General features: G+C 40.9%; 1 protein-coding gene across 1 annotated transcript in view; it reads left to right on the top strand.

Moving 5' to 3' along the window:
- PDGFC (platelet derived growth factor C) overlaps positions 1 to 26129 on the top strand; it is a 350192-nt gene that overhangs the window by 164751 nt on the left and 159312 nt on the right. Inside the window, exon 2 of the mRNA XM_073605674.1 lies at positions 23192 to 23387. Coding sequence (XP_073461775.1) covers positions 23192 to 23387 — 196 coding nt within the window. The remainder of the gene's footprint in view (positions 1 to 23191; positions 23388 to 26129) is intronic.

Below are 26129 nucleotides of genomic sequence, written 5' to 3'. Positions count from 1 at the left end.
AACTACCCTTTCAATAAAATAATACTTTCTAGGATTAGTTTAAAATTTCCTCCTGCTAGTTTGAGGTCATGTCCCCTCAACCTGTTAATTGGACAGTGAAGGGGCAGTAGTAAAGCAATGTGTAATCATACAGATCTCGTCCTCTGTTGACAGCCCATGTGGCCCTCGCTGTCCTGTTGTACAGTCCAAATTGGGTTATTTTTTCTTTTTTTTTCTTTTTTATGTACATCACTGGTAGATATCTATCATCTTGGCTTTCAGATGCTGGCATATCCTATGGGCCGACAGGAGCAGTGTTGAGACTGTATATCCTTCTTGTTATATGGCTGATATTTCGTACAGACATACTTTTTGAGTTGAGGTAGGATATAGTTGAGGTATCTTATATAGAGGTGTTATTTTGTAGATAATACTTTGTAATTATTTTTTTTTTTCATTCACTTCTTCCTTTTTGTTTCCATCCAAGATAGTTTATATGATTAGTGAATTTATACAGTATATACACTCTTTTTGTATTTGTATTGATTTTCTATTTTGTCTCTTTTTATTGTAGTCAGAGTTATGTATACAGAACAATTCATATATTATATGTGGTCCAGATGAAGCGGGTGATACCGTGAAATGCGTAGACCAAGTGACAACTTGCTTATAGATCTACAAAATCATCAACCTCTAACTCTGGAAGGTCTTTTCCTATATCTCCAAAGAACTGTTTTTATTAACGTTTTTACTATTTGATGTAATACTTTTTTTTTTTTTTTTTTATACATCATTGTGTGAAATTGGTTCTCACAGGCATACACAACGTCCAGACTGTCTTCTACTATTGTTTGTCATACAGTAGCACTTGCACTGGTTTCATTATATATACAGATGCATCTTAAGAAATTAGAATATCGTTAACAAATTAATTTATTTCAGTAAATTCAGTTCAAAAAGTGAAACTCATATATTTTATAGATTCATCACACACAGAGCGATATATATCAAGTATTTCTTTCTTTTAACTTTGATCATTATTAGCTACCTTCAGCACGTCTACATTGTTGGGTCTGGTGTCTCGCATCTTCCTCTTAACAATACCCCACAGATTCTCTATCCAAGTCCTGCTGGAAAATGAAATCAACATCTCCATAAAGCTGGTCAGCAGAGAGAAGCATGAAGTGCTCTAGAATTCCTGGTAGAGGGCAGCGCTGACTTTGGACTTAATAAAACACAGTGGACCAACACCAGTAGATGACATGGCTCCCCAAATCATCACTGACTGTGGAAACTTCACACTGGACCTTATGCAACTTGGATTCTGTGCCTCTCCACTCTTCCTCCAGACTCTGGGACCTTGATTTCTAAATGAAATGCAAAATTTACTTTCATCTGGAAAGAGGACTTTGGACCACTGAGCAACAGTCGAGTCCTTTTCTCCTTAGCCCAGGTTAGATGCTTCTGATGTTGTCTTTGGTTCAGGAGTGGCTTGACACCAGGAATACGACAGGTGACACCAGCCGTAGTCCACTCCTTGTGAAGCTCCCCCAAATTCTTGAATGGCTTCACAATCCTCTCAAGGCTGCAGTTATCACCATTGCTTGTGCACCTTTTTCTACCACACTTTTTCCTTCCACTCAGCTTTATTAATATGCTTGGATACAGCACTCTGTGAAAAGCCAGCTTCTTTAGCAATGACCTTTTGTGACTTACCCTCCTTGTGGAGGGTGTCAATGACTATCTTCTGGACAACTGTCAAGTCAGCAGTCTTCCCCATGATTGTGTAACCTACTGAACCAGACTGAGAGACCATTTAAAAGCTCAGGAAACCTTTACAGGTGTTTTGAGTTAATTAGCTGATTAGAGTGTGATACCATGAATCTAAAATATTGAACTTTTTCACAATATTAAAATTTTCTGAGATACTGAATTTTGGGTTTTCACTAGCTGTAAGCCATAATCATCAAAATTAAAAGAAAAAACACTTGAAATATGTCACTTGGTGTTTGATGAGTCTATATAATATATAAGTTTCACATTTTGATTTGAATTAACGAACTAAATTAACTTTTTGATGATATTCTAATTTTTTACACCTGTATATTAAACATTATATTAAGGAGCATAATGAAGTGATGAATATAGAGCAGTGAGTCACTGAATGCATTTATCTAGGCAAAGACACAACACAAAATGGTCCCTAAAGGAGGTGGGGTCAAGAACACTCCACCCAACACATCATATTGGTCACTGGCTGGTTGATATTTGTAGTCTCTCTTGTGGACCATCAGTTCTTATACCTTTATGAATCTTACATGGTACTGGTTTATATACGGCTGTCAGACTCAGTAATGAAGCTATTTTGGCTATACTCTCTTGCAGGTCACAGGAGTGCATTTTGTTCTGCACTCCTGTGACCCGTTTTTAGCTGACAGTGTGCTAAAGCTTTCCCCAGCATAATCTTACCTTTCCTTTGCTGAGAGACAAAGGAAATACTTGGTACTTTAGGTATGCAGTAGCATGGGACACACTCTATGTGACAGCACTGGGTCAGTTTGTGCTTTCACATGGGGGCCCATAGTCCAAAGGTAGGCAAACTTTAAGAGGAAAACAAAGATCACTGGGGTGTGGTGTCCTTAAAAGTTAGCTTCAGCGAGAAACTGAGCTTTCATTCACAATTTTTTTTAAGTCTGGGAAGTAATTGGTCACCCCCACAAGTCTGATGCAGGAGTCCATCACGAAGGCAAAACATCTGGTATTGCAGGCTGATTTGCTCGACTAGTTTTGATGCCTGACTGGCCTCAGTGCTAGCCTGCTCTGAGTTCTGGTCAGTGTAAGTAACATGTAGGGCAGTTTCCAGGGGTCAATAGTAAACGGGGCAGTGTACAGAGGTCAGTAGTATGTAGAGCAGTGTACAGACGTCAGCAGAGGTCAATAGTAGGTGGTGCAGTGTACAGAGGTACGCAGTGTGTAGGTCAATGTATAGAGGTCAGAAGTATGTAAGTGTACTGAGGTCAATAGAGATCAATAGTATGTAGGGCAGAGTACAGAGGTCAATAGTATGTTGGGCAGTGTACAGAGGTCAATAGAAGTCAGTAGTATGTTGGGCAGTATATAGAGGTCAATAGTATGTAGGGCAGTGTAAAGATTTATGTAGGGGTCAGTAGTAGCTAGGATGGTGTACAGAGATCAGTAGTAGATAGGGCAGGGTACAGAAGTCAGTATTTGGTAGGGCAGTGTACAGAAGTAAGTGGTAGGTAGAGCAGTGTACAGAGGTCAGTAGTAGGTAGGGCAGTGTACAGAGGTTGGTAGTAGGTAGAGAAGTGTAACGAGTTCAGCAGTATATAAAGCATCGCACATAGGTTAATAGTAGGTAGGGCAGTGTACAGAGATCAGTAGTAGGCAGGGCAGTGTACAGAGGTTAGTAGTAGGTAGGGCAGTGTACAGAGGTTAGCAGTATGCGGAGCAGTGGACAGGGGTGAGCAGGGCAGAGGACTGGGGGTTAGGAGAGCAGAGAAATGGCTGGGCAGGGCAGAAGACAGGGGGACAGCAGGGCAGGGAACGGGGCACCAGCAGGGCAGAGGACATGGGGTCAGCAGGGCTCAGTAGAGGGAGTCAGGAGGGCACAGTACAGAGGGCCTAGCAGGGCACAGTACTGGGGGAGTCAGGAGGGTATGGTACTAGGGGGTAGGAGACCATGGTACAAGGGGGGCAGGAAGTACACCACAGGGGGCTCAGGAGCACATGGTACAGAGGGGGCTAGGAAGGCATGGCATTTTGGGGTTAGGGAGGCATGGTACAGGGGGATCAGGAGGCACACCCCAGGGGGCTCAAAAGGGCACAGTATAGGGAACTCAGGAAGGCCTGGTACAGGGAGGTCAGGAGGCAGGGTGCAGGGGGGTCAGGCAGGCACAGTACAGGGGGGTCAGGAGGAACACCACAGGCAGTTTAGGAGAGCACACCAAAGGGGGCTCAGGAGGGCACACCAAAGAGAGGTCTGGGGGCACACCGCAGGGGGCTCAGGAGGGCCTGGTAGAAGGGGTCAGGAGGTACACCACAGGGGGGCACATTGTGGGGAGTCAGGAGGGCACACCACAGGGGTCTAAGGAGGGCCTGGCACAGGGGGTCAGGAAGGCACAGTACATGGGGGTCAGAAGGAACACCACAAGGGCGTCAAGGGGGCACATCACAGGGGCTCAGGAGGGCACACCACAGGGGTCACAAGAGCACAGAAGTGGTTTCCTGATGCAGAGCAGCTCTTCTGATGCACTGATTCCCGCCGGCCCTCCTTTCTCATCCACCCAACATGATGTCATACACAAGCACCTTGGATGGACTGAAGATGAGGGCTGGTGATGATCAGCGCAGAGCACTATAGGGATAAACTCAGGGGTCTTTGGACAAGAGCTCAAACCCACTTGAGCTATCCTGCTTGAAAGCTGTCAAAGTCAACAGGGAATCATAGGCGGCAGAGGCATACCTCACCCTGCAGCCACATTTAAGCAAGGGGAGTGCTGCAGGGCAGAGAAAGCCTCTGCTTCCTAGAATTTGCTTTGACAGCTTCCCGACCTGAGAGCTGTGGCGACTAACATGCCTTAGCCGCTGAGCTCACTGCTTCTCTGCACAGCTCTGCTACTCTTGGGGAGGAACACTTGAGGGACAAGGCAGGGATAGATGTGAATGCAATCCACCCATCACCTAGCCGCAGTCAACCGATAGATTGCGATCAACGTGTTGCTGACTCCTGCCATTGTCCTTTGTAAATTTTGACCTCAGAAACTTGTGACTTACACAGAACTTTTCTCTTAGGGGCTGAACAGAGCAGCAGGACTATGAAGGGAAGGTGAACAATTGCATCAGTGTAGGTGTGCATTAAAGTGAACTTGTTGCTTTACCATGCATGGTTAAAGCATAGATTTACTGCAAGGTTATTAGCCATACCCCCACTCTGTTTATCCATAGATAGAATTAGCTCTAGGGCCCAGCAGCTATCTTATTTAATTTTGGCTTAAAATTAAAGTAGTTTGTAAAACAATTAATTCAGTATAGAATGTGCTAGGAAAAATGTTTGTGTATATACAAAAATAAATAAATGAATACATAAATAATAATAATAAAAAAAAAAAAAATATATATATATATATATATATATATATATATATATATATATATATATATATATATATATATATATATATATATATATATACCGTATTTATGGGCATATAACACGCGTTGGCGTATAACACGCACCCAAGTTTAGGAGGGAATTTTAAGGAAAAAAATGTTTTAAGGAAAAAAACTTACATTTAAATGCCCATCAATGCAGCCTTATCAGTGTCCATCTGCATGCTTGTCCAGTTTCATTTGCAGCCTGGGTGTCATTTGCAGCCTGGGTGTCATTTGCAGCCTTGGTGTCATTTGCAGCCTTGCAGCCTTATCAGTGTCCACTTGCAGCCTTGTGCAACTTGTCAGTGTCATTGCAGTTTGAAAATGGCGCCGCCAAGACACACAGAACCGGTCCTGTGTATCTCGGCGGCTCTTGGCCGCTTTCGGCTCCTCTCGTAGTCCACGCACCCACGGTTTTCCCCTGATTTTAAGGGGAAAAAAGTGTGTGTTATACGCCGATAAATACGGTATACATATATATATATATATATATATATATATATATATATATATATATATATATATATATACACACACACATTTTTTTTATAGGTGATCACATGACCTCTCTTATCAATAGTATAAGGGGATTGGAAGGGTGAGGGTGTAGACTACGGGGGGAGTCAGACAAACAGCAGTACACTGATCTTCCCAGGGTTTAGCTACAAAGGGGGGACGGGTAATGCTTGTCCAGACAACCACTGGAGTACAAGCAGGCAGTGATCCCAAGTAGAATGCAAAGAGGGAAACTGACTTTGTTGGATTGGTTATGCTTACATGCCTAGAGTGGTCAGTTTGAAACAGGAAAGCTGGGGGACCGGCAGGGTCACCAGGAATTTTTCACAAAGGAAGCAATGCAAAGAGAACAGGATACTTTTTAATACAAGTACATGGTAACGCATACACAATTTTGTTACTTTTAGATTGTAATAAAGAGAGGATTCTTATATTTGTAATACCAACCCCCCCCCAATTCTTTATTTATGATGACATAAAGGTTCTCAGTATCACAGAAAGTGGCACAGAACATATACAAGACTTTTATATGTGGTATTGTGGATACTTTTAATTCCACTTTGCAGAGAATATTCAATATTAGTCCATCCAGCTTGTGCCAGGAACACAATGGTGCCATGCTTACCTAAGGGGTTCCAGCGCTAAGATCTGTTAGTTGAAGATCTTGGCAGTCTTTCTGACACTGCCGCTTAATATTATGTTTAGCTTGGCCCAAATACAGCAGTCAAGCTCCACCCTGAAATTGTTTATATGAATGATAGCAATGTCCGTAGTGTGGCTTGCAGAAGCATTGCATGTCTACAGATAAGTCAGATGCTTGTGTTTGCTTAGCAGACTGTTTTAGAAAAAAATCATTTTGTTTTTTATTTTTGGAGTTTTAGATTTCTTTTACTTGGTGGTAAATGTCTATTTATTTTGAATATGCGGTGTCTGTAAAACTGGAGTGACCATCAATTTATACTGTAAACACGGCGGAGAGCTTTTTAGTGTAACGAACCATCAGCCTTTTCTCAATAAAGTTAATCATTACATGGTGTGTTACTCCTGTATGCAAGCCTGCCATTTATTTTCTAGGATAGCCTTGGCAACCTATTCAAATGCTGTCTGCATTGTCTTAGGTTTGAGTCCTCCATCTAGTGGTGTATGTGAGCACAGCACTGCCTGGAAGCATAGCAGAAAATGAGAACTGACAAGCTATGGCTGTTTCCCCTCTTTCACACAGTAACCACACAGAATTGTTTTTAAACATTTCTTGCTCGTGTCAAGTCACATCCATTCTTAAATGCACACTTTAAAGAAAAACCATAGAGAGGGGCTGTCAATGCTCACCCTCTTCTGATAATGCAATTTATTTGGCCATCACAAATTTGATCTTTTTATGAATTACTTGTAAGAAAGCATAAGAGTAAGAAAGTAAGTAAGAATTAACCACTTGACTTCCACAAATTTGACCCCCCTTCATGACCAGGCCATTTTTTGCGATACGGCACTGCGTTATTTTAACTGACAATTGCACGGTCATGAGACGCTGTACCTAAACAAAATTTGTGTCCTTTTTTCCCACAAATAGAGATCACTTTTGGTGGTATTTGATCACCTCTGCGGTTTTTATTTTTTGCGCTATAAAAAAAAAAGACAGACAAATTTTGAAGAAAAAAAATCACTATTTTTTACTTTCTGCTATAAAACATATCCAATAGGAAGTTGAAACAATCAAATGCCTTCATCAATTTAGGCCAATATGTATTCTGCTACATATTTTTGGTAAAAAAAATCCCAATAAGCGTATATTAAATGGTTTGCGCAAAAGTTATAGCGTCCACAAATTATGGGATTTTTTTTTATTATTACTAGTAATGGCGGCGATCAGCAAATTATAACAGGACTGCGATATTGCAGCAGACAGTCGGGACACTAATACAGTAATCAGTGCTAAAAAATATGCACTGTCACTGTACTAATGACACTGGCTGGGAAAGGGTTAACATCAAGGGTGATCAAAGGGTGTACTGTGTGCCTGACCGGTGCTTTACTACTGTGGGAGAGGTGCTTTTAATAGGGGAAGGCATGGATGCTTAGCAGAGACACGGGATCCATGCCTTCTGTACTGACAGAATGGCCATCTGTCTTGTTTACCTAAGCATCGGCGGGTGCAGGTGGACATCGAGTCCGCCGCCTAATCACAGTGGGAGTGGCCCGCCGGAGTCACGTGTACGCGCCCCAGACCCAGAAGTACAGGATCACATACTAGGTACGTGATCCTGCACAGCAGAGCTGCCTTGTCTCCGTATATATACAGTACACGGTCGGCAAGCAGTTAAGTCACACATGCTTCATGTATACTGATGCACTTCACTTGGATGTATTATTTATTTACAGTGTAAATAAAAGTGTGCATTCCTTGCATTAAGGTGACAAATGTTTAGAGTTTGTCCCCCCCCCCCCCTTTTACATGCCTGAACCCTCATTCGATCCAGCACTTCCATATCTCACTGGTATGCTGGGGCACCAGGAGCCACTGGCTTCCGCTGCTGTCAATCAAAGCCAGTGGTGAGGGGGTGGGGCAGAGTCCTGCTGTCTGTGTCAATGGAAGCAGCAGCAGTGCTCAGGAGGGAGCCTGTACGAGCGCCCCCATGGGAAGTAGCTTCCCATGGGGGCACTGGACAGAGAGGTGGGGCCAGGAGCGAGCCTGTACGAGTGCCCCCATGGGAAGCAGCTTTTGGCAGAGGTAGTGAGTCAGTCAAGAGTAAGTGGATTTAGGGTTCGTTCACATGGGTGTACTGAAGCGCACACTTGTATGAGGGCCTTATTTTGCTTACGCGGGATGCACATGTGTGCTTTGAATCTGCGTGCAGGTAGACGCAGCCGCTGCACCCAATATGACATCTGTGCATCTGTGTGAGTGTGGGTCCGCGAAGTAAGTGACATTTGGGGACCTGGACCCAGACCCACTAGAATGTCAAATTAAGAGCATCGACTGTGTCTATACAGCTGCTGTGTCCCAATTGATATGAATGGGAATGAGAAAAACTGTAAAAAAATATGTAGCCATGGTGTTGCAGCTAATAACAAACAATCCGCCAAATTACCCCACTGCCAGACTTCATACATCACTTCCAGAGACAATGAACAGTCTTTTGCGAGCTTTGTTTTTGTTGTTTTTATTGGGGGTATAACTTGGATAGTTATAGGAATATGGGATGCCCATAGGATAAGTCTTTGCCATCATATTTGAGGATTAATTTAAGGTATACTTTGAATATAAGTAGAGCCAGAAGATATAATGTGCATATAGGATTTAGTATTAGTTTCCTCCCGCATCTACATGCAGACTGTTGCTCCTCCCGCAGCTCAACCCCCGCAGACTATTCCATCTAAGAGTTCTCTAGCCATCTGACCGTGTGGTGGCAGAGACATCACTAATGACCGTGTAAAAGCAATGTTCTTAGATCTCTTTCACCTCCTGCCCATAACTTGTTTCCTCCTGTACACTTGGTTCCTCCTGCACAAACTTGCAGTTACTGTATTGAAATCTGACACATCCTCTTCTATTGAATTGTAGGGGCCCACTCTGAAGAAGCCTCTCTACTGTGGCTCTGGTTGCTCGCTGCCACTAGGCCAGAGGCCTGCAGAACCTCTCCCCAGAGGCCCAGTGGTTTAAAAGCATATCTTCTAGGAAATATGGACTACTGTTCCCAGCCAACTTGCAAATCATGTGCCCGCAGGCAGCATCGACTTGACACAGATCCCCAGTCTCTTTTCTGATCCAGGACTCCTTATTATTCACCGTGTGTATTGATGAAGACTCCACTAGTGACCGTGTACTAGCAGAGTTCCCTTCACAGACTCCTTGGCACTCCAGCCCTTGGCACCTCCAGCCCCACTGTGGTAACACTCACCGACCTTCCAACAGCCCTGAGTCCTTGATGAGGAACTTTGACTAGACCATGCATACCGACAGTTTCACCTGCCCCTCTGCTACAGGAGTTCCCTGCCATCAGACCGTGTGGTGGCAGAGACATTGCCAATGACTGTGTAGAGGCAATATTCCCTCACAGCTCTCCCCGGGCCTCTCCTGCGATCGGCGCACCCCCCCCGCACACAGATGGGGATGGCCTCCTGCGACTGACTAACATGCCATTCCTCACTTCACCCAGCCAACTCTCCCTCCTGTGGAGAATCACCTCAGCTTATATATGAGGCCCGTCCCCTGCCAATCTCGATGGGGATTTGTCAGGGCTCACGCACAAGCTGCCTGCCACTCCAGTTCTAGGCCCAGCCCATTTTCCAGAACCTTCTCTCTGAAAACAGGGGAGGCGCCTCAGAGCTAGAGCACAGGTGGTAACGCCCACAGCTACTCTGACCACTCCCAGCCCCCAGATCAAAACGGACAGGCCTAGCTTGCAGCATAGGCCTGCCTAAATTTGCCTGTGCTGGATAAACCTAGTAAAATTACCTTACTAGCACCTACCTATTGGTAGAGGGTGCTACATTAAAAAAAGGGAAAAGTTAAAGGCAAGCATTCTTTAAAAATACTATCTAGAATAAAACATTTGATAACCGTGCCTTTAACCACTTGCTGTCCAGCCGTCGTCCTTATACTGCGGCAAGTTGTCTCTATTGCGCAATTCGCCATAGCTGTACGTCGGTTCATGCAATAGATACAGTGGGCGCGCGCACATGCGGCGCTGGAGCCGATGCGCATGACCGGTGGCCTCGATACCTGCCAGCCACCCACGATCGCTCCACAGAGTGCCAGAACGGGGATCTGTCAATGTAAACAAACAGATCCCCGTTCTGACAGGGGAATAGAGAGAGATTGTCTGTTCTTAGTGATCAGGAACAGTGATCTCTTTCTCCTCCTTCAGTCAATACACTGCCCCCACAGTTAGAAGCATCTCCCAGGGAACACATTTAACCCCTTGATCACCACTAGTGTTAACCCCTTCCCTGCCAGTGTCATTTATACAGTAATCAGTGAAGTTCTATAGCACTGATCACTGTATAGATGTCACTGGTCCCAAAAAAGTGTCAAAAGTGTCCGATCTGTCTGCTGCAATGTTGCAGTCCTGCTAAAAATCGCAGATCACTGCCATTACTAGTAAAAAAATAAAAATGCCATAAATCTATCCCCTATTTTGTAGACACTTTAACTTTTGCACAAACCAATCACTATACGCTTATTGCATTTTTTTTACCAAAAATATGTAGAAGAAAACATATTGGCCTAAACTGAGGAAGAAATATGTTTTATTTTATTTATTTTTTGGGATATTATAGCAAAAAGTAAAAAATATTGCTTTTTTTTTTTAATTGGCACACTTTTTTTGGTTATAGCGCAAAAAATAAAAACTGTAAATGTGATCAAATACCACCAAAATCTCTATTTGTGGGAAAAAAAGGACATACATTTTGTCTTTTGTTTTTGGGTACAACGTCGCACGACCGAGCAATTGTCACTTAAAGCGACGCAGTGCCATATCGCAAAAAATGGCCTGTTCATTAAGGGGGTAAATCCTTCTGGTCATTAAGTGGTTAAACTCCTGGGCAGTAGAAATTAGAATTGCTGTAAGCAGTTTTACACAGAATAAGAGAACAATACAACAAGGACCCTTTGCCTTGACCTTGCTATTTTAGTAACCATTGACCCCTGTATGACTGTCCCGCTCCTGGTGTTTATATATTCCCATGTCCACTACTCTTTTGTTATTTATATGTGAACAATATTGTCTGTTGATGTTACGATTGTTCCTGTTGATTGTGACTCATATTTTTTTTTTTTTTATATCAGCATGACTTCTAAGCTTCATATGCTTTGAGACCCCTCAGTGAGAGGGGTAAGATCATCTACTTTTTAACCTGTCTGCTTAGGGAAGTAATAAGACTTTGACCGACTGTTAACCAGGACTAATATTAAGCAGAGGCATTTTCAACGATTAACTATATCTTAGGTGTTAATTGTTTTTAACTGACACACATGCATTAAACAGTTACTATTATATTCTTTAGATGTAAATGATATGCCAAACTAATGCACAAGGGCATTATTGGAACATGGTCAGTTATAAACTATACTATATATGCTATGCTATAGTATTAGCTTTTCTAAACTAAAAGCAGCTATCCTTGTTATTAATTACAAAATCTGCAGTGACGTATGGCATAAATGTATATTGGTGGAGGTAGATTCTTGTATGTTTGGTCAGTTTTGTCTTTTGTGGCTCTGTTATTTACATATACTCACTTTATTAGGTACACCTTACTAGTACCAGGTTGGACCCCCTTTTGCCCTCAGAACTGCCTTAATTCTTTGTGGCATAGATAGATTCAACAAGGTGTTGGAAACATTCCTCCGAGATTTTGGTCCATATTGACTTGATAGCATCACACAGCTGCAGATTTGTCGGCTGCACATCCATGATGTGAATCTCCCGATCCATCACATCACAAAGGCGCTCTATTGGATTGAGATCTGGTGACTGTGGAGGCCATTGGAGTACAGTGACCTCATTGTCATGTTCAAGAAACCAGTTTGAGATGATTTGAGCTTAGTGACATGTGCATTATCCTTCTGGAAGTAGCCATCAGAAGATGGGTACACTGTAGTCATAAAGGGATGGACATGGTCAGCAACAATCCTCAGGAAGGCTGTGGCATTTAAACAATGCTCAATTGGTAATGGTACAGCCTGATTCGTTGTTGATACAAGGCAGAATGGATCCATGCATTTATGTTGTTTACTCCAAATTCTGACTCTACCATCTGAATGACGCAGCTGAAATCGAGACTCAGGCAACGTTCTTCCAATCTTCCATTGCCCAATTTTGGTACGAATTGTAGCCTCAGTTTCCTGTTCTTAGCTAAATGGAGTGGCATCCGATGTGGCCTTCTGCAGGTGTAGCCCATCTGCTTCAAGGTTTGATGTGTTGTGCCTTTAGAGATGCCATTCTGCATGCCTTGGTTGTAATGAGTGGTTATTTGAGTTACTGTTGCCTTTCTATCATCTCAAACCAGTCTAACCGTTCTCCTATGACCTCTGACATCAACAAGGCATTCTCCTCCACACAACTGCCGCTCACTGGATATTTTCTCTTTTTCAGACCATTCTCTGTAAACCCTAGAGATGGTTGTGCGTGAAAATCTTAGTAGATCAACAGTTTTTTAAATACTCAGACCATTCCGTCTGGCACCAACAACCATGCCATGTTCAAAGTCACTTAAATCCCCTTTATTCCCCATTCTGATGCTTAGTTTTAACTTCAACAAGTCGTCTTCACCATGTCCAGATTCCTAAATGCATTGAGTTGCTGCCATGTGATTGGCTGATTAGCAATTTGTGTTACCAAGCAATTGAACCAGTGTACCTTATAAAGTGGCTAGTGAGTGTATATAGTTAGTATATATAGCAAATATTATGTTTCATTTGTATTGAGTAAATATGTTTAAACCATAAGTAACCATAAGAGATCTAGCGCACTGGGGTCCTCGTTTTTCCTTTTTCCGGAATTAGGCAAATTCAGGGAAAACCAGGGAAAGTGCAGTAACCCATAATTACTATTAACATTTCATTTTATTGTCTCTGGTCCACTGAAATATTATTTGATTGGTTCCTGTAGGATAAAGTGTCTATTCTTTGGTTGCTGGCCTCATTGACAACTGAAACTACTTTCTTGTCCAGCTGACTTCACATCTGCAAAGCCTAAACTAACTTAGCTGTGCTTTGTTAGTGAAGCCTGACCTTCTTTGTCTTCATGGCTAAACCCTGTCATTGTTTAATTAGGCTCCCTTAGTGGACTTTAACCACTTCAGCCCCAGAAGATTTTACTCCCTTCCTGACCAGAGCATTTTTTGCGATTCGGCACTGCGTTGCTTTAGCTGACAATTGAGCGGTCGTGCGAAGTCTTGCCTCTACCAAGATAGTTGCCTCCATAGCTGGGCATATTGCAGTACAAGGCATCAGTAATGGGAAATAGTCAAAAGACGGGAGACTACAGACAATACTGATGACTAGTTCTTTGTCCTTTTTTTGCCCATTTGGGCACATCCTCCACAGTTCAGGTGCTCTTTAACCACTTCAACTCTGGACCATTTGGCTGGCCAAAGACCAGAGCTGACAATTGCGTGGTCGTGCAATGTGGCTCCCAAACAAAATTGACGTCCTTTTTTCCCCATAAATAAAGTTTTCTTTTGGTGGTATTTGATCACCTCTGCAGTTTTTATTTTTTGCGCTATAAACAAAAAAAGAGCGACAATTTTGAAAAAAAAACAATATTTTTTACTTTTTGCTCTAATAAATATCCTCCAAAAATTATTTCTTTTTTCATTAGTAATGGTGGCAATCTGCAATTTTTATTGTGACTGCAACATTATGACGGACACATCGGACGCTTTTGACACTAGTTTGGGACCATTGTCATTTATACAGCGATCAGTGCTATAAAAATGCACTGATTACTGTGTAAATGACACTGGCAGGGAAAGGGTTAAACACTAGGGGGCGATCAAGGGGTTAAGTGTGTCCTAGGGAGGTGTTCTAACTGTAGGGGGATGGGCTACCACTGACATGACAGCTATCACTGCTCCAGATGACAGGGAGCAGTGGATCTCTGTCATGTCACAAGGCAGAACAGGGAAATGCCTTGTTTACACAGGCATCACACAGGCATCTCCCTGTTCTGCCTCTCCACACCGCAATCGCGGGCTGCTGGTGAACATCGAGTTCCTGGGACCGCAGCATGTGGCGGGCGCGCCCGATTGGCAGCAAATTTAAAGGGACGTACAGGTACGACCATTTGCCTGCCTGTGCCATTCTGCCGACGTACATCTGTGTGCAGCAGTCAGCAAGCGGTTAAAGTGGAACTTTAGTCAGAAAATTAAGTCCTGTTAGATCACTTCAGGCTGGCCCCTTTTACAGGTATAGCTATGTAAAAAATAAAGTGCCTATAAGGTTTAAAATCTAGTTATACACTGTCTCACTCTGCTCTGAACATGCTCAGTTGCGCTCCATTTCTAGGCACTGCCGAGTTTGTAGAGGCCGATCTGCTGACAGCCTTAAAGCGGAATTAACCCTCCTGTCCTTTACAGCCAAGGAAGCTGCTTCTGCTTGAACTGCAACTCCTATGGTGTTGCACATGTGATCAGTTAGAACACCAGCCATTTGATAGTTTGACGGTTTGGTTGAGGACACAATCAATTCAAACTGTTTTTTGAAACTGGTAAGTTGATGGGTTCAGTTCTGCTTTATGATTTACAGCTGGGGCTTTGGGCTTTAGCAAAATTGCAGCCTCCAGCCAGAAGAAACAGGAGCAATGCTGGAGGCAATTTACAGCACAGACTCTTTTGGTAGCATAATTAATAATGTAAAATATATATTCCTTGCTAAAGAACATCATTTTTTATCACGTTCTTATGGGTAAAGTTCCGCTTTAAGGACACTTTTTCTGGAAATGAGGATGGCAGTTGGTGGAGTTTAGCCATTGAGGCAAGGACAATCAGACCCTAAAGCATACATTTTGTGGCGTTTTCCCTTACATAGGATTGTTACTTCTAAAATGCAGCACAAGTTCACTTCATGTCCTGGTTGCCAAGGAAGTATTTTTCTGGGCAACTGCTAGCTTTTTATCAGAGCAAGCAGTTAACCAAAAGAATATCTTCTCAAGAATGGCAAACAGTGCTCTGTTCCTTCTTTGATTTTCTGCCATTAATCAGAATACATGAACATATGACTGTAAAAATAATACAGTCCTCTACACAGGAAATGTGTAAGCAAAAACATTTTAGGTGAAAGCCGATTTAAAGTAAGTAAATGAAGAACTTTTACTAACTGACAACAAAGAAATTGACCCAGATGGCTTATTTAGTAATAAAATAGCAGTTTGTGAAGCACAATAAGCCAGATTGGACAATCTGAACAGATAGATCAGGCTAAAGTAAATAAAACACAGATTGGCTTGTGTGAATGTAAATTTCATGAGTTTAATAGCCAAATATGATATTAAGATCTTCCACTAAAGGACCTGGCCTTCCACACCTCAAACTTTCATTGCTTCCACATTGAAGTCTCACTACTTCTGCAACTGCCGGAAGGGGATTTATACCTATCAATGTTCTTCATAAATTAAAGAAATATTTAAAAAAGAGGGCGAGGCCTTCCATGGACAGTAGCAACCATGGTGGGTGGCCAAAACTGCAAACTAACAATTAGAGTGAAGATAAAACAAACTTGAGAGTAATACATGTCCCACTATGGGACCCAACTTTCTATACCTTGAAGTCTCACTACTTCTGCAACTGCAGGGAGGGGTTTATACCTGTCTATATTCTCAATAAATTAAAAACATATTTAGGAAGGAGGGTAAGTCTTCCTTGTAGCAACCATGGTGGGTGGGCAATACTGGAAACTAACAATTAGAGTTCTTACTCCTTAGGATAAAACAAGCTCAAGAGTAATATAGGTCCCACTATAATACCTGACTTTTCATACGCTGAAGTCTCACTACTTCTGAAACTGCAGGGAGGGGGGTTTTACCTGTCATTATTCTCAATAAATTAATAAAAAATATTTAACAAGGAGGGTGAGTCTTCCTTGTAGCAACCATGGTGGGTGGTCAATACTGGGAACTAACCATTAGAGTTCTTAGTCCTGAAAATAAAAAAAAGCTTGAGAGTAATACAGGTCCCACTATATTATTATTATTATTATTATTATTATACAGGATTTATATAGCGCCAACAGTTTGCGCAGCGCTTTACAACATGGGGCAGACAGTACACTTACAATACAAACCAATACAGGAGGGATCAGAGGGCCCTGCTCGTTAGAGCTTACAATCTAGAAGGGAGGGTCAAGTGGAGACAAAAGGTAATAACTGTGGGGGATGAGCTGATGGGAAAAAAAAAAAAAAAAGTACAGTTTTTAGGTGTGGGTAGGATAGGCTTCTCTGAAGAGAAGTGTTTTCAGGGATCTTCTGAAAGCTAATAAAGTAGGAGATAAGCGGACAGATTGGGGTAAGGAGTTCCATAGGATTGGAGAGGCTTTGGAAAAGGCCTGGAGGCAAGCATGGGAGGAGGTGACAAGGGAGCTAGAGAGCAGGAGGTCTTGAGAGGAACGAAGAGAGCGAGTAGGTTGGTATTTAGAGACTAAGCAAGTGATGTAGCTGGGGGCGAAATTGTGGATGGCTTTGTAGAATTAGTTGTTAGAATTTTGAATTTAATTCTTTGGCCGAGCGGAAGCCAGTGGAGGGATTGACATAGAGGAGTGGCAGACACAGAGCGACTGGTAAGGTGGATGAGTCTGGCAGCGGCATTCATAATGGATTGAAGAGGTGATAGACTATGTAGAGGTAAGCCAATGAGAAGGGAGTTGCAGTAGTCAAGGCGAGAGATGACCAGTGAGTGAATTAAGAGCTTTGTTGTGTCATTGGTTAGAAAGGGGCGTATTTTGGAGATGTTGCGGAGGTTGAGGCAGCAGGATTTGGACAGTGATTGGATGTGTTGCTTGAAGGAGAGTTCAGAGTCTAGGACTACACCTAGAACCTTGGCATGTGGGGATGGGCTATAGTCGTCTATAGGACCTGACATTTCATACCTTGAAGACACACTACATCTGCAACTGTGGGGAGGGGTTAATACCTGTCTGTATTCTCCATAAATTAAATAAATATTTAAGAAGGAGGGTGAGTCTTCCTTGTAGCAACCAAGGTGGGTGGACAAAACTGGAAACTAACAATTAGTCCTTACCCCTGAAGATAAAACAAGCTAACAAGCTTGAATGTAATGCAGGTCCCACTATAGGACCTGGCTTTTCATACCTTGAAGTCTCACTATGTCTGCAACTGCAGGGAGGGGTTTTTACCGGTCTACAGTATATTATCCATAAATTAAAAATATATTTAACAAGGAGGATGAGTCTTCACTGTAGCAGCCATGGTGAGTGGGCAAAACTGGGAACTAATGATTAGCATTCTTACCCCTGAAGATAAAAACAAACTCGAGAGTAATACAAAATATTGGCATTTTCAAAAAACTTAAATATTACTTTGGGGTGGGTTGATTTTAAATTAGCCAAAATATACTTAAAAGTACAATAATTTTTTCGTGAATATAGAATTTAGCCTCTCTAGAGTCGTTTAGTTCCTATTTCAGACAAAGTCACCAAGATGTTGGAATGTAGCAGTAAAATAGCCTACAGTCATTTGATTTGATTATGCCATGGAGAACCAAGAACAAAGCAGCATTAAAGTTTAGAACACACTTCTCAAGTTACAGCATTGCCTACTAAGTCATACTGCAGTGGGCTTTACACACTCGACTGTGCCAGAAGACAATATGCAAAAGTAATTATAGATTGCTCGGAAAACATTCTTGCACACAGAGACCTTTATGAAGATAAAAGTATATGAACTGAAGAAAAACCATTGCTTTCACTCACAATATGAATGTCTGTAGAAAGTTATTTTAAGGGCATTGAGCATGATTGAACACAAAACATTGCATCTTTTTCTATTTAACAGAGTTCCAGGTGTCTTTCATTCCTAACTTTCCTTGACATTTTATGGTTGATTTTATGGAAGACTAGTTTCGTTTTTCAAGCACCCATTTTGTCTCTTTAAACCTGAATATAACTCATTCACCACTTCTGTGTGTGGTCCCCTGTCTACTGCAATATGCCGAATGTCTAAGCTGTTTCAATACAACTTAAAATTCATCTCCCCTTTCAGGACATCACTATAGGAATGAGCAGACAAAACACTGTCATTCATAGTTTACTTCAACTGACCATTATACTGCAGAGTATTATATGATTATCTGGCTGCTGGGGTTTTTCTAACTAACTTTGGCCCTTTACCTATAAAAATTTAAAAATAGATGCAGTCTTTATTTTATTTTGATTCCATTATTATAACACGCTTTGTTCATAAAAGAGCCATATATTTCAGCAGCAGTACTATAGACACCATTTCTAAACTGGAATCTCTCCCTAGATTTACAGCTGTTGACATTTCCTTGGCTGTTATATAAAACCTTGCACATCAGCCATGATTTTTAATCCAATAAATGTTACAACAGCTACTGTTTTCCCTTACTTGTTTTTGGGGAGAGACCAAGACATGGTGGGCAAAGGGAATATCTAATTTCAGTAAAAATACCAGTGTAATGAAAAGAAGATGAAGAGCTTTTTCTAAAGATATGTTTTTAAAAATATGGATGGTCTCTTATAAATCAATAGACTTTGTGACATAGACCATCTAACCTAGCTATATCTAACTGGCATGCTAAGGGAACGTGTAGTGCTTCTGCTCAAGACAGTTTTTGAAAGGAACCTATGAAGCACTGACCTTGCACATATATACAAGACAGGACTTTTTCAGACTTTAGTGGCCGCATATATGTTTGTAGCATTCAAGTACTTATAGTACACAGGCTGAACTTTTTTATACTGTATTTAAAAATGTATTGACAGAGCTGCATTAATCTGTTTTTTATATTTACCTGGAGATAACTTTGATTCTTATACATACCCTTCATGTGAGTTGTTCAATCAATATTAAAAGTGTGAGATAACTTGTATATATCTTTATATAATTCTTCATTTTGCTTTTTTATATAAAGTGAGATCTGGAGAATAGCAAATGAATGGATGGTCTGCATGACTAAGAGCAGGAACAGGTCAGAAAAGGTTTAAACATGTGAGTTTAATACAGAGTGGGGGCTGAAGGTCAAATGGGTAGGGTGGACCTGCAAGGGTTGGTTGTGTGAAGGATACTGGGTATTCATTCTGGAAAGAGGCGAAGAGATAGGTTCCCCTCCCACCCGCCCTATATTTGTGGTTCATTGTCAGACAGTGGTTGAAGGAAGGTATTAATAATAATAAAAAAGTTGTTATAGAAACTAGGTGGGTCAGGGGGTCTTCGAGAGTGGGGGGGGGGGGGTTTCAGTAAATACTTAAATTGTTACAAACGTCTAGGGACCATCTGGGGTATGGTGCTTCCACTTGGTTGGCTATTGGTGGTTTTCCCACCCAGAGCTAGGTAAGTTCATATTCAAGCTAGTTGGAGCAAGGCTGAGGACATGTGCAATTTTAGTTATAAATTAATGATTGAAATTGTTTATTGTTTAATGTTTATGTTAATGTTACATTATTTTTTTCAAATAAAATGGCTGCTGTGGCCATTATACCCATGTTACACAGCTCATGCTATTATTTCAAGAGTTAGTAGAAGAAGTGAGGTTGACAAATTCTTTAGTCATGTCTACAGCGACTGCACTTCCAAGTGCACTTTCAAGTGCACTTGCAGTGCACAGTGGATTTACCTTTAGTAAATAAAACCCCCAGTTTGGTAACACGGAAATGTGTAAACTTGATTAAACTGTGGGAAATATAGGGCACATATTGTATATTGGGACGTACTGGCAGTACATGAATGTATCTCCAAATGTGTTGTTACCAACGTTTCTAATGTATTTGTGTCAGGATTTGAATCTATAAACAATTAAAAATCTGTTTTCTATTTGTATATTTTTAGTATGTTTGATTCCATATAATTTTTAAGGTTCCATTGTATTGCATTTGTTTTGGTTTCATACTGGTTTTGGGATGTGGTGCTAAGACTATTTTCTAAGCCCTTGATCCTTGTATTCCTGTATACAATATTGTTTACCAGTGCTCCCATACTTGATATTATTGTACAGTGGGCTAAAGGCCCCTTAGCAGTGTGAAATCCCTAATCATTAGGACATTTGTAGCTATTAAGTATGTTTTAAATGCATTACGTTTTTGATGCATTTTTAAAAACTTAATGGACCTTTTTCAATATGGTACATTACACAGGACTGCATCTAATAGACCTTTCTGGAATATAATTATAAATATGTTCAGACGTGCTACTTTAGTCTGTGGTATCTCAGCTAAGTTCATGTAATAATTTAAAAATAAGTGTAAAATGCTGGAAAAAAACAAATAAAACAAATATAATCCTCTGGAATGCTCTACCCCAATCTGTCCGACTTTCTCCTACTTTGTCCATTCAGACGATCCCTGAAAACGTATCTTTTCAGAGAAGCCAATCTGGCCCCCACCTAACAACTGTACATTTACTTTCTCCATCAGCACATCCCCCACAGTTATTACCTCTTGTACCTCTTGACCTTCTTAGATTGTAAGCTCTAAGGAGCAGGGCCCTCTGATTCCTACTGTATTAAAGTGTATTGTATTTGTACTGTCTACCCTTCAGTTGTAAAGCACTGCATAAACTGTTGGCGCTATATAAATCCTGTATAATAATAATGTGTGTGTGTGTGGGTGTGTGTTCATGCATACAGCATATACCGAATTTCACTTTTTATTATTTTTTATTGCTTCTAAATTGTATGGAGTCTCCTACAATAAAAAAAAAGTGCAAGTTAAATTATTACAGCTTGTTTGATCTGCAATTATTTTTTTTATTTGTCATAATCTGGGACAGACTTAAGAGAGATTATTTTATCTACCGGATATGTACAGTAAGGGCAGGTACAATGCAAACATCCTCTCTAACCCCAAAACCACAAACCTTATAATACATAATCTATTGCTTTGTGGATAATTGTTAAGTGTGTCACTCCAGTTCATTACTTTATAGAAGATTTAAGACAGCAAAAAGTATTGTGGGGTTGATTCACTGATAATAAAGTGGAATTTTAGTAAGAAAATTAAGTCCTGCTAGATCACTTCAGGCTGGCACCTTTTACAGCTATGTAAAAATTAAAAATAGGTGCCTATACTGTTTAAAATCTGCTGATAACCTAATGATTTACTGCTGCTCAGGGGCCCTGAGCTTTAGCAAAATGTCAGCCTCTGGCAAGAAGAAACAGGGGTGATGCTGGAAGCAATTAACAGTACACACTAATTTTGGTAGCATAATTATTAATGTAGAATGTATATTTCTTGCTAAAGAACATTATTCTTTTATCGAGTTGTTATGGGTAAAGTTCCACTTTTAGAAAAGAAAATAAACCCCCATTCTAAAAAAATTATGAAAAGGCTGGAAAAAAACAGTGGTAATCAGTGGGCACTGTTAAAGTCTACCATCTTTGAGGCAACTAGATTATATGTCAGGCAAATTAAGTATAAACGGGAGCAAAAAACATGGTTCAATATATAGGAGATTCAAAGAAACAGTAAGTGTAGCTGATTGATTGTAAATGGTAAAAAAGAAATAGACAAAAGGAGGCCAAACACTTCATCATTGCTGCCAAAGCACGGAAAGAGGTGGAAATGGCTAAACCTATTAGGAAAGGAGATAATACCTTTTTTAGGTACATCTGCAAAAAAATACAGTGGGATCACTACAATGAAAACTGGGTGCAACACTTATGTTGGAGGGGGGCTGGATGTAGAAAAACATTTGAGACAATTACTTTGGTTCAGTCTTCTCAGAAATAAATTGCACTAACAATACCAAGTTGTGTAAATCATATTGGTTCTAGTAATGACAGTTACATTTCAGGATTTCTATAGGTAGAGGTAGCAGAGGAACTGGCTTGCTTGAAACTTAACAAAGCAATGGGCCCTGATGGTATTCATCCCAGAGTTTTAAATGGACTTTGAGGTATAACTAGTGGACCGTTAACTAATCATTTTAATAAATCCCTTCCAACAGGAGAAGTTCCCAATGACAGTCGGACAACTAATATTGTATCTTTCCACAAGAATGGTAGCAAATTGAAATCGCTCCTAAAAGAAGGATCATAAATCACTTACATTTTGCTGAACCCAAAGCAGCATGGCTTTACTGAGTGCAGATCATTTCAGACTAATCTGATTTAATTTTTTGACTATACTACTAACGGTTTGGACCAGGGTGGTGCTTTAGCCTATTTTGATTTCAGCAAAACATTTGATAAACTTTCACGTAATGATCTTATAAATGTGTGGTTGTAAATGTGGGGTCTATAGCCTTGCATTGAATGCATACCATGTGAGGATGCTAAGGAACAGTCCACTGCTGGAGCGCAGGAGAGCGCTGGCTGCTGTGGGAGTGCAGGATCAGGTAAGTAAAACTACTTTTCCCACCCCCTAAACCTAAACAAGCGCTTAACCTTTGCAATGCATGGGGCATCTATACTGCAAGTATGGATTTTTATTTTAACTGTCCTTAGCTACCAATTCATTTTAAAGTTTTGGAAAACGAAAAGTCCAATTTCAAAATCTTCCTCCATATGCAAAGCTACTTTGCTAATTATGATTTATATCTTGCCATGTATATAAATGGATAAAAAAACTATTTAATAATCAGAGAGAGATTTTGTTCAATGGGAATAAGAGAGGTGTTTGAGTAAACTGGACATACCTGTGTTTTTCCGATCCCTATGTTCACTGTGTACAAGTCAGGTAAAGGTCTGTTTGAGAGACTTGCAGCTTGTTTTTTCCTCCTTATATTTTGATAAGCATATGGCTTTCTATATGTGAACAATGATCATTCAGAATTATACCGATGCCCTTTTGATGGCATTTTCATAGTTCTTATCTATTTATTTGTTGTAGGAGTGCAAGAGCACCAGCATGAGAAGATTGTTTCGGTTGCATTTAATGGATCCATCCACAGCCCCCGGTTTCCCCACTCTTATCCAAGAAGCACTGTGTTGGTATGGAAATTGGTTGCACTGGAGGAACATGTACGGATACAACTGACCTTTGATGAAAAATTTGGTCTAGAAGACCCAGAAGGTGATATATGCAAGTAAGTGATGAAGGTATATAGTTACAAAGCTCAAAAACACTTGCTAATTTTATAGTTTTAAGTGGGTCTGGTATGATCATATACCAGACTGTTGAAACACTTTTTTGGGTCATGTTGGACATGTTGATGTTGAGTGACAGTCCACCACCAGAGCATGGGAGAGCTCTGCCCTAGTCAAAGCAAGTAATTAACCCTTGCAGTGCAGGTACAGCCCCACTGCAAGGGATCGTTTAAAATTTTCCTGAAGTTGGGCTTTAAGTACAATCTTAAAGAAGTACTGGGGCACTTTAGCATAGCACTTTAGCTAAGAAAATGAGCAGCAAACTACTTTGCAAAACACCAAACAGACTGCAAGTGACCCTTATTTAACCCTCCATGTCTTCGATATCTCTGTTTCCCAGTTTGCTTCCTAATCTCTGCACCTGGTAACATGCTCTCTCTACCTTTTCTCCTCACATTTGTGTCCTTTCTCCTTGAACTACGTTTCCTTCACCTCTCTTTTCCACCCTACAGCTTATATTTATCCCTCTCACTGCTTCCTTCTCCCTATTACTGCACTCATCAGTTCCTGATAATTCTGAACCCACATTCTGAAAAGACCTCCAGGAAACTGGGACATATTCCTTCATATAAGTCTCCCATATTTTCTTTCTCACCCTTCTTCTACCTGGGGATATATCTTTAAAACCTGGCCCTCCATCATTTAACATCCACTAACACACCCAACAAAATCTAATTTCTATTATTTTTATTTTTTTAGAAGCAGCCTACCCTTCAAATGTGCTTTTGGAATGCCCGCTCAGTCTGTCCATGACCTTTTTATCACTATCTTCTTTAACATACTTGTGGTTACTGAAACGTGGCTTCAAAAATCTTACAGTGCCCCTTCAGTTGTCCCCTGCCATGGTGGCCTTCACTGGACTCACTCACCCAAGCCCAGTGAATGAAATGCTTATATCCTCACAAAACACCTTTTAGGTCTTCCCTCACCTTTCTCTTTCTGTCCTTCTCCTCTTTTGAAGCTCACTGTACCTGTCTATTTTCTGCAGTTTCTTTGAGGATTGCTTTGATCTATTGGCCTCCTGGACCAGTGTCAGGCTCCCTTAATGCCTTCCCTGCCTGTCTACCCTGCTTTCTCTCCTCCGAAGTTCTCACAATTATTCTTGGAGGCGTCATCATCCCCTTTAACTACCTCAATACCGCCGTTCCTTAATATACGGCCTTGTATTGGGGAAGTTATACCAGGATCATAGTTGCAGCTACAACCATACTCATGGTACCGTTTGGTTCAGCCAGTTATACTCTTTCTAGTATAAGTGATTCAAGTGGCTATACAGTCACTTGATTACTTTTACAGGAGGCAGAATGGGGTCTCCCTTTTCCCACCACCTCTTTTCCCAGGCTCTTCTGTCCCACCGGGCCGATAGGACTGGCTGCATCTATTGTACTGAGAAGAATGGAAGTAACCAAAGTTCCTTCCCCCTTCTGTGACATCAGAAACCGTAAGTGACAAGGATTTCAACACTTCCATTTTTGGTTTGTTTATTTACAAGCTGTTATTGGCTTGTAAAGCAGCTGATAAAACCGATCTTGGTTTAATCAGCTCTTCTGGAGGCCAAAGGAGAGATCTGGAGTCTCATAGACCCCAGATCTCTCCATAAAGAGGACCATGGCCTATGCTTTCACAAGCGATGTTGTTCATCCCTTGTGATAGCAATAAAGTTGATCAAAAAAAATAAAAATTAAGGTACAGTGTTAAATTTTATTAATAAAATACATAATAAAATAATTAAAAAAAACTGAAAGCAACAATCGTTCAGTGTCCTCTAATCCTTTCAGCCAAGCCTTCCATTGGCTGCTTGCCTTATGAATAAAAGTAAAAATACTAAAAATTACCTAAAAAAACACCCCTAAAAAGCCACCCACAACTCTGCACCCAGCTACATCAAGAGCCTCATCTCAAAATACTTAGAAAACAGTTTTTTTCGATCCTCCAAGGACCTCCTGCTCTCTAGCTCCCTTATCACCTAATTCCATGCTCGCCTCCAGTGCGTCCCCAGAGCTTCTCTTATCCTCTGGAACTCCCTAACCCAATCTGACTGGCTATCTCCAATGCTGTTTAGGTGATTCCTGGAAGAGATGGAAATTCCCATCTCTTCAGAGAGGTCTATACTAACTAATAAACTGTACTTTTACTTTCTCTATTAGCTTTATCCCTCACAGTTATTACCTTTTGTATCACTTGACCTTCGTTTGTAGATTGTAAGCTCTAACAATCAAACTGGGCCCTCTGATCCCCCTTTTATTAAATTGTACTGTAACTATACTGGCTTCCTCAATTTTGCAAAGTGCTACACAAACTGTTGTTACTATATAAATCCTGTATGATAATAATTTTAAAATAGGCCATTCAAGTGCACTTTCAGAAAGTGAGTGGGGAGGGTTAGAAGATCTCCTTGCTATAATAATGTGATCAAACCAATGTTACAGATAGAAACATTTAAGCCCCTCAGTACCCCTTTTGGATGAGTGGCATCTTTACTGGTATCTCACCATAGATAAAATTATTAGTGCTGGGGATAAATGTAATATGGCCTCAAGCTCTTTGCAGATTTTTAGCAAAGGTAATGATCCCATTACAAAAGGAATGGGAATTCAGAAAAATACCATCTAAAGTTCTAAACTGTGAGTACTGTTTCTATGGCTAGCTGAAAATTGAAATGAAAAGTTTTTGTTTTTTTA

The sequence above is a fragment of the Aquarana catesbeiana genome, linkage group LG01 (assembly GCF_042186555.1).
Source record: "Aquarana catesbeiana isolate 2022-GZ linkage group LG01, ASM4218655v1, whole genome shotgun sequence".
In the NCBI taxonomy this organism is placed as follows: Eukaryota; Metazoa; Chordata; class Amphibia; order Anura; family Ranidae; genus Aquarana; species Aquarana catesbeiana.
This window is presented reverse-complemented; position numbering and strand designations above follow the sequence as displayed.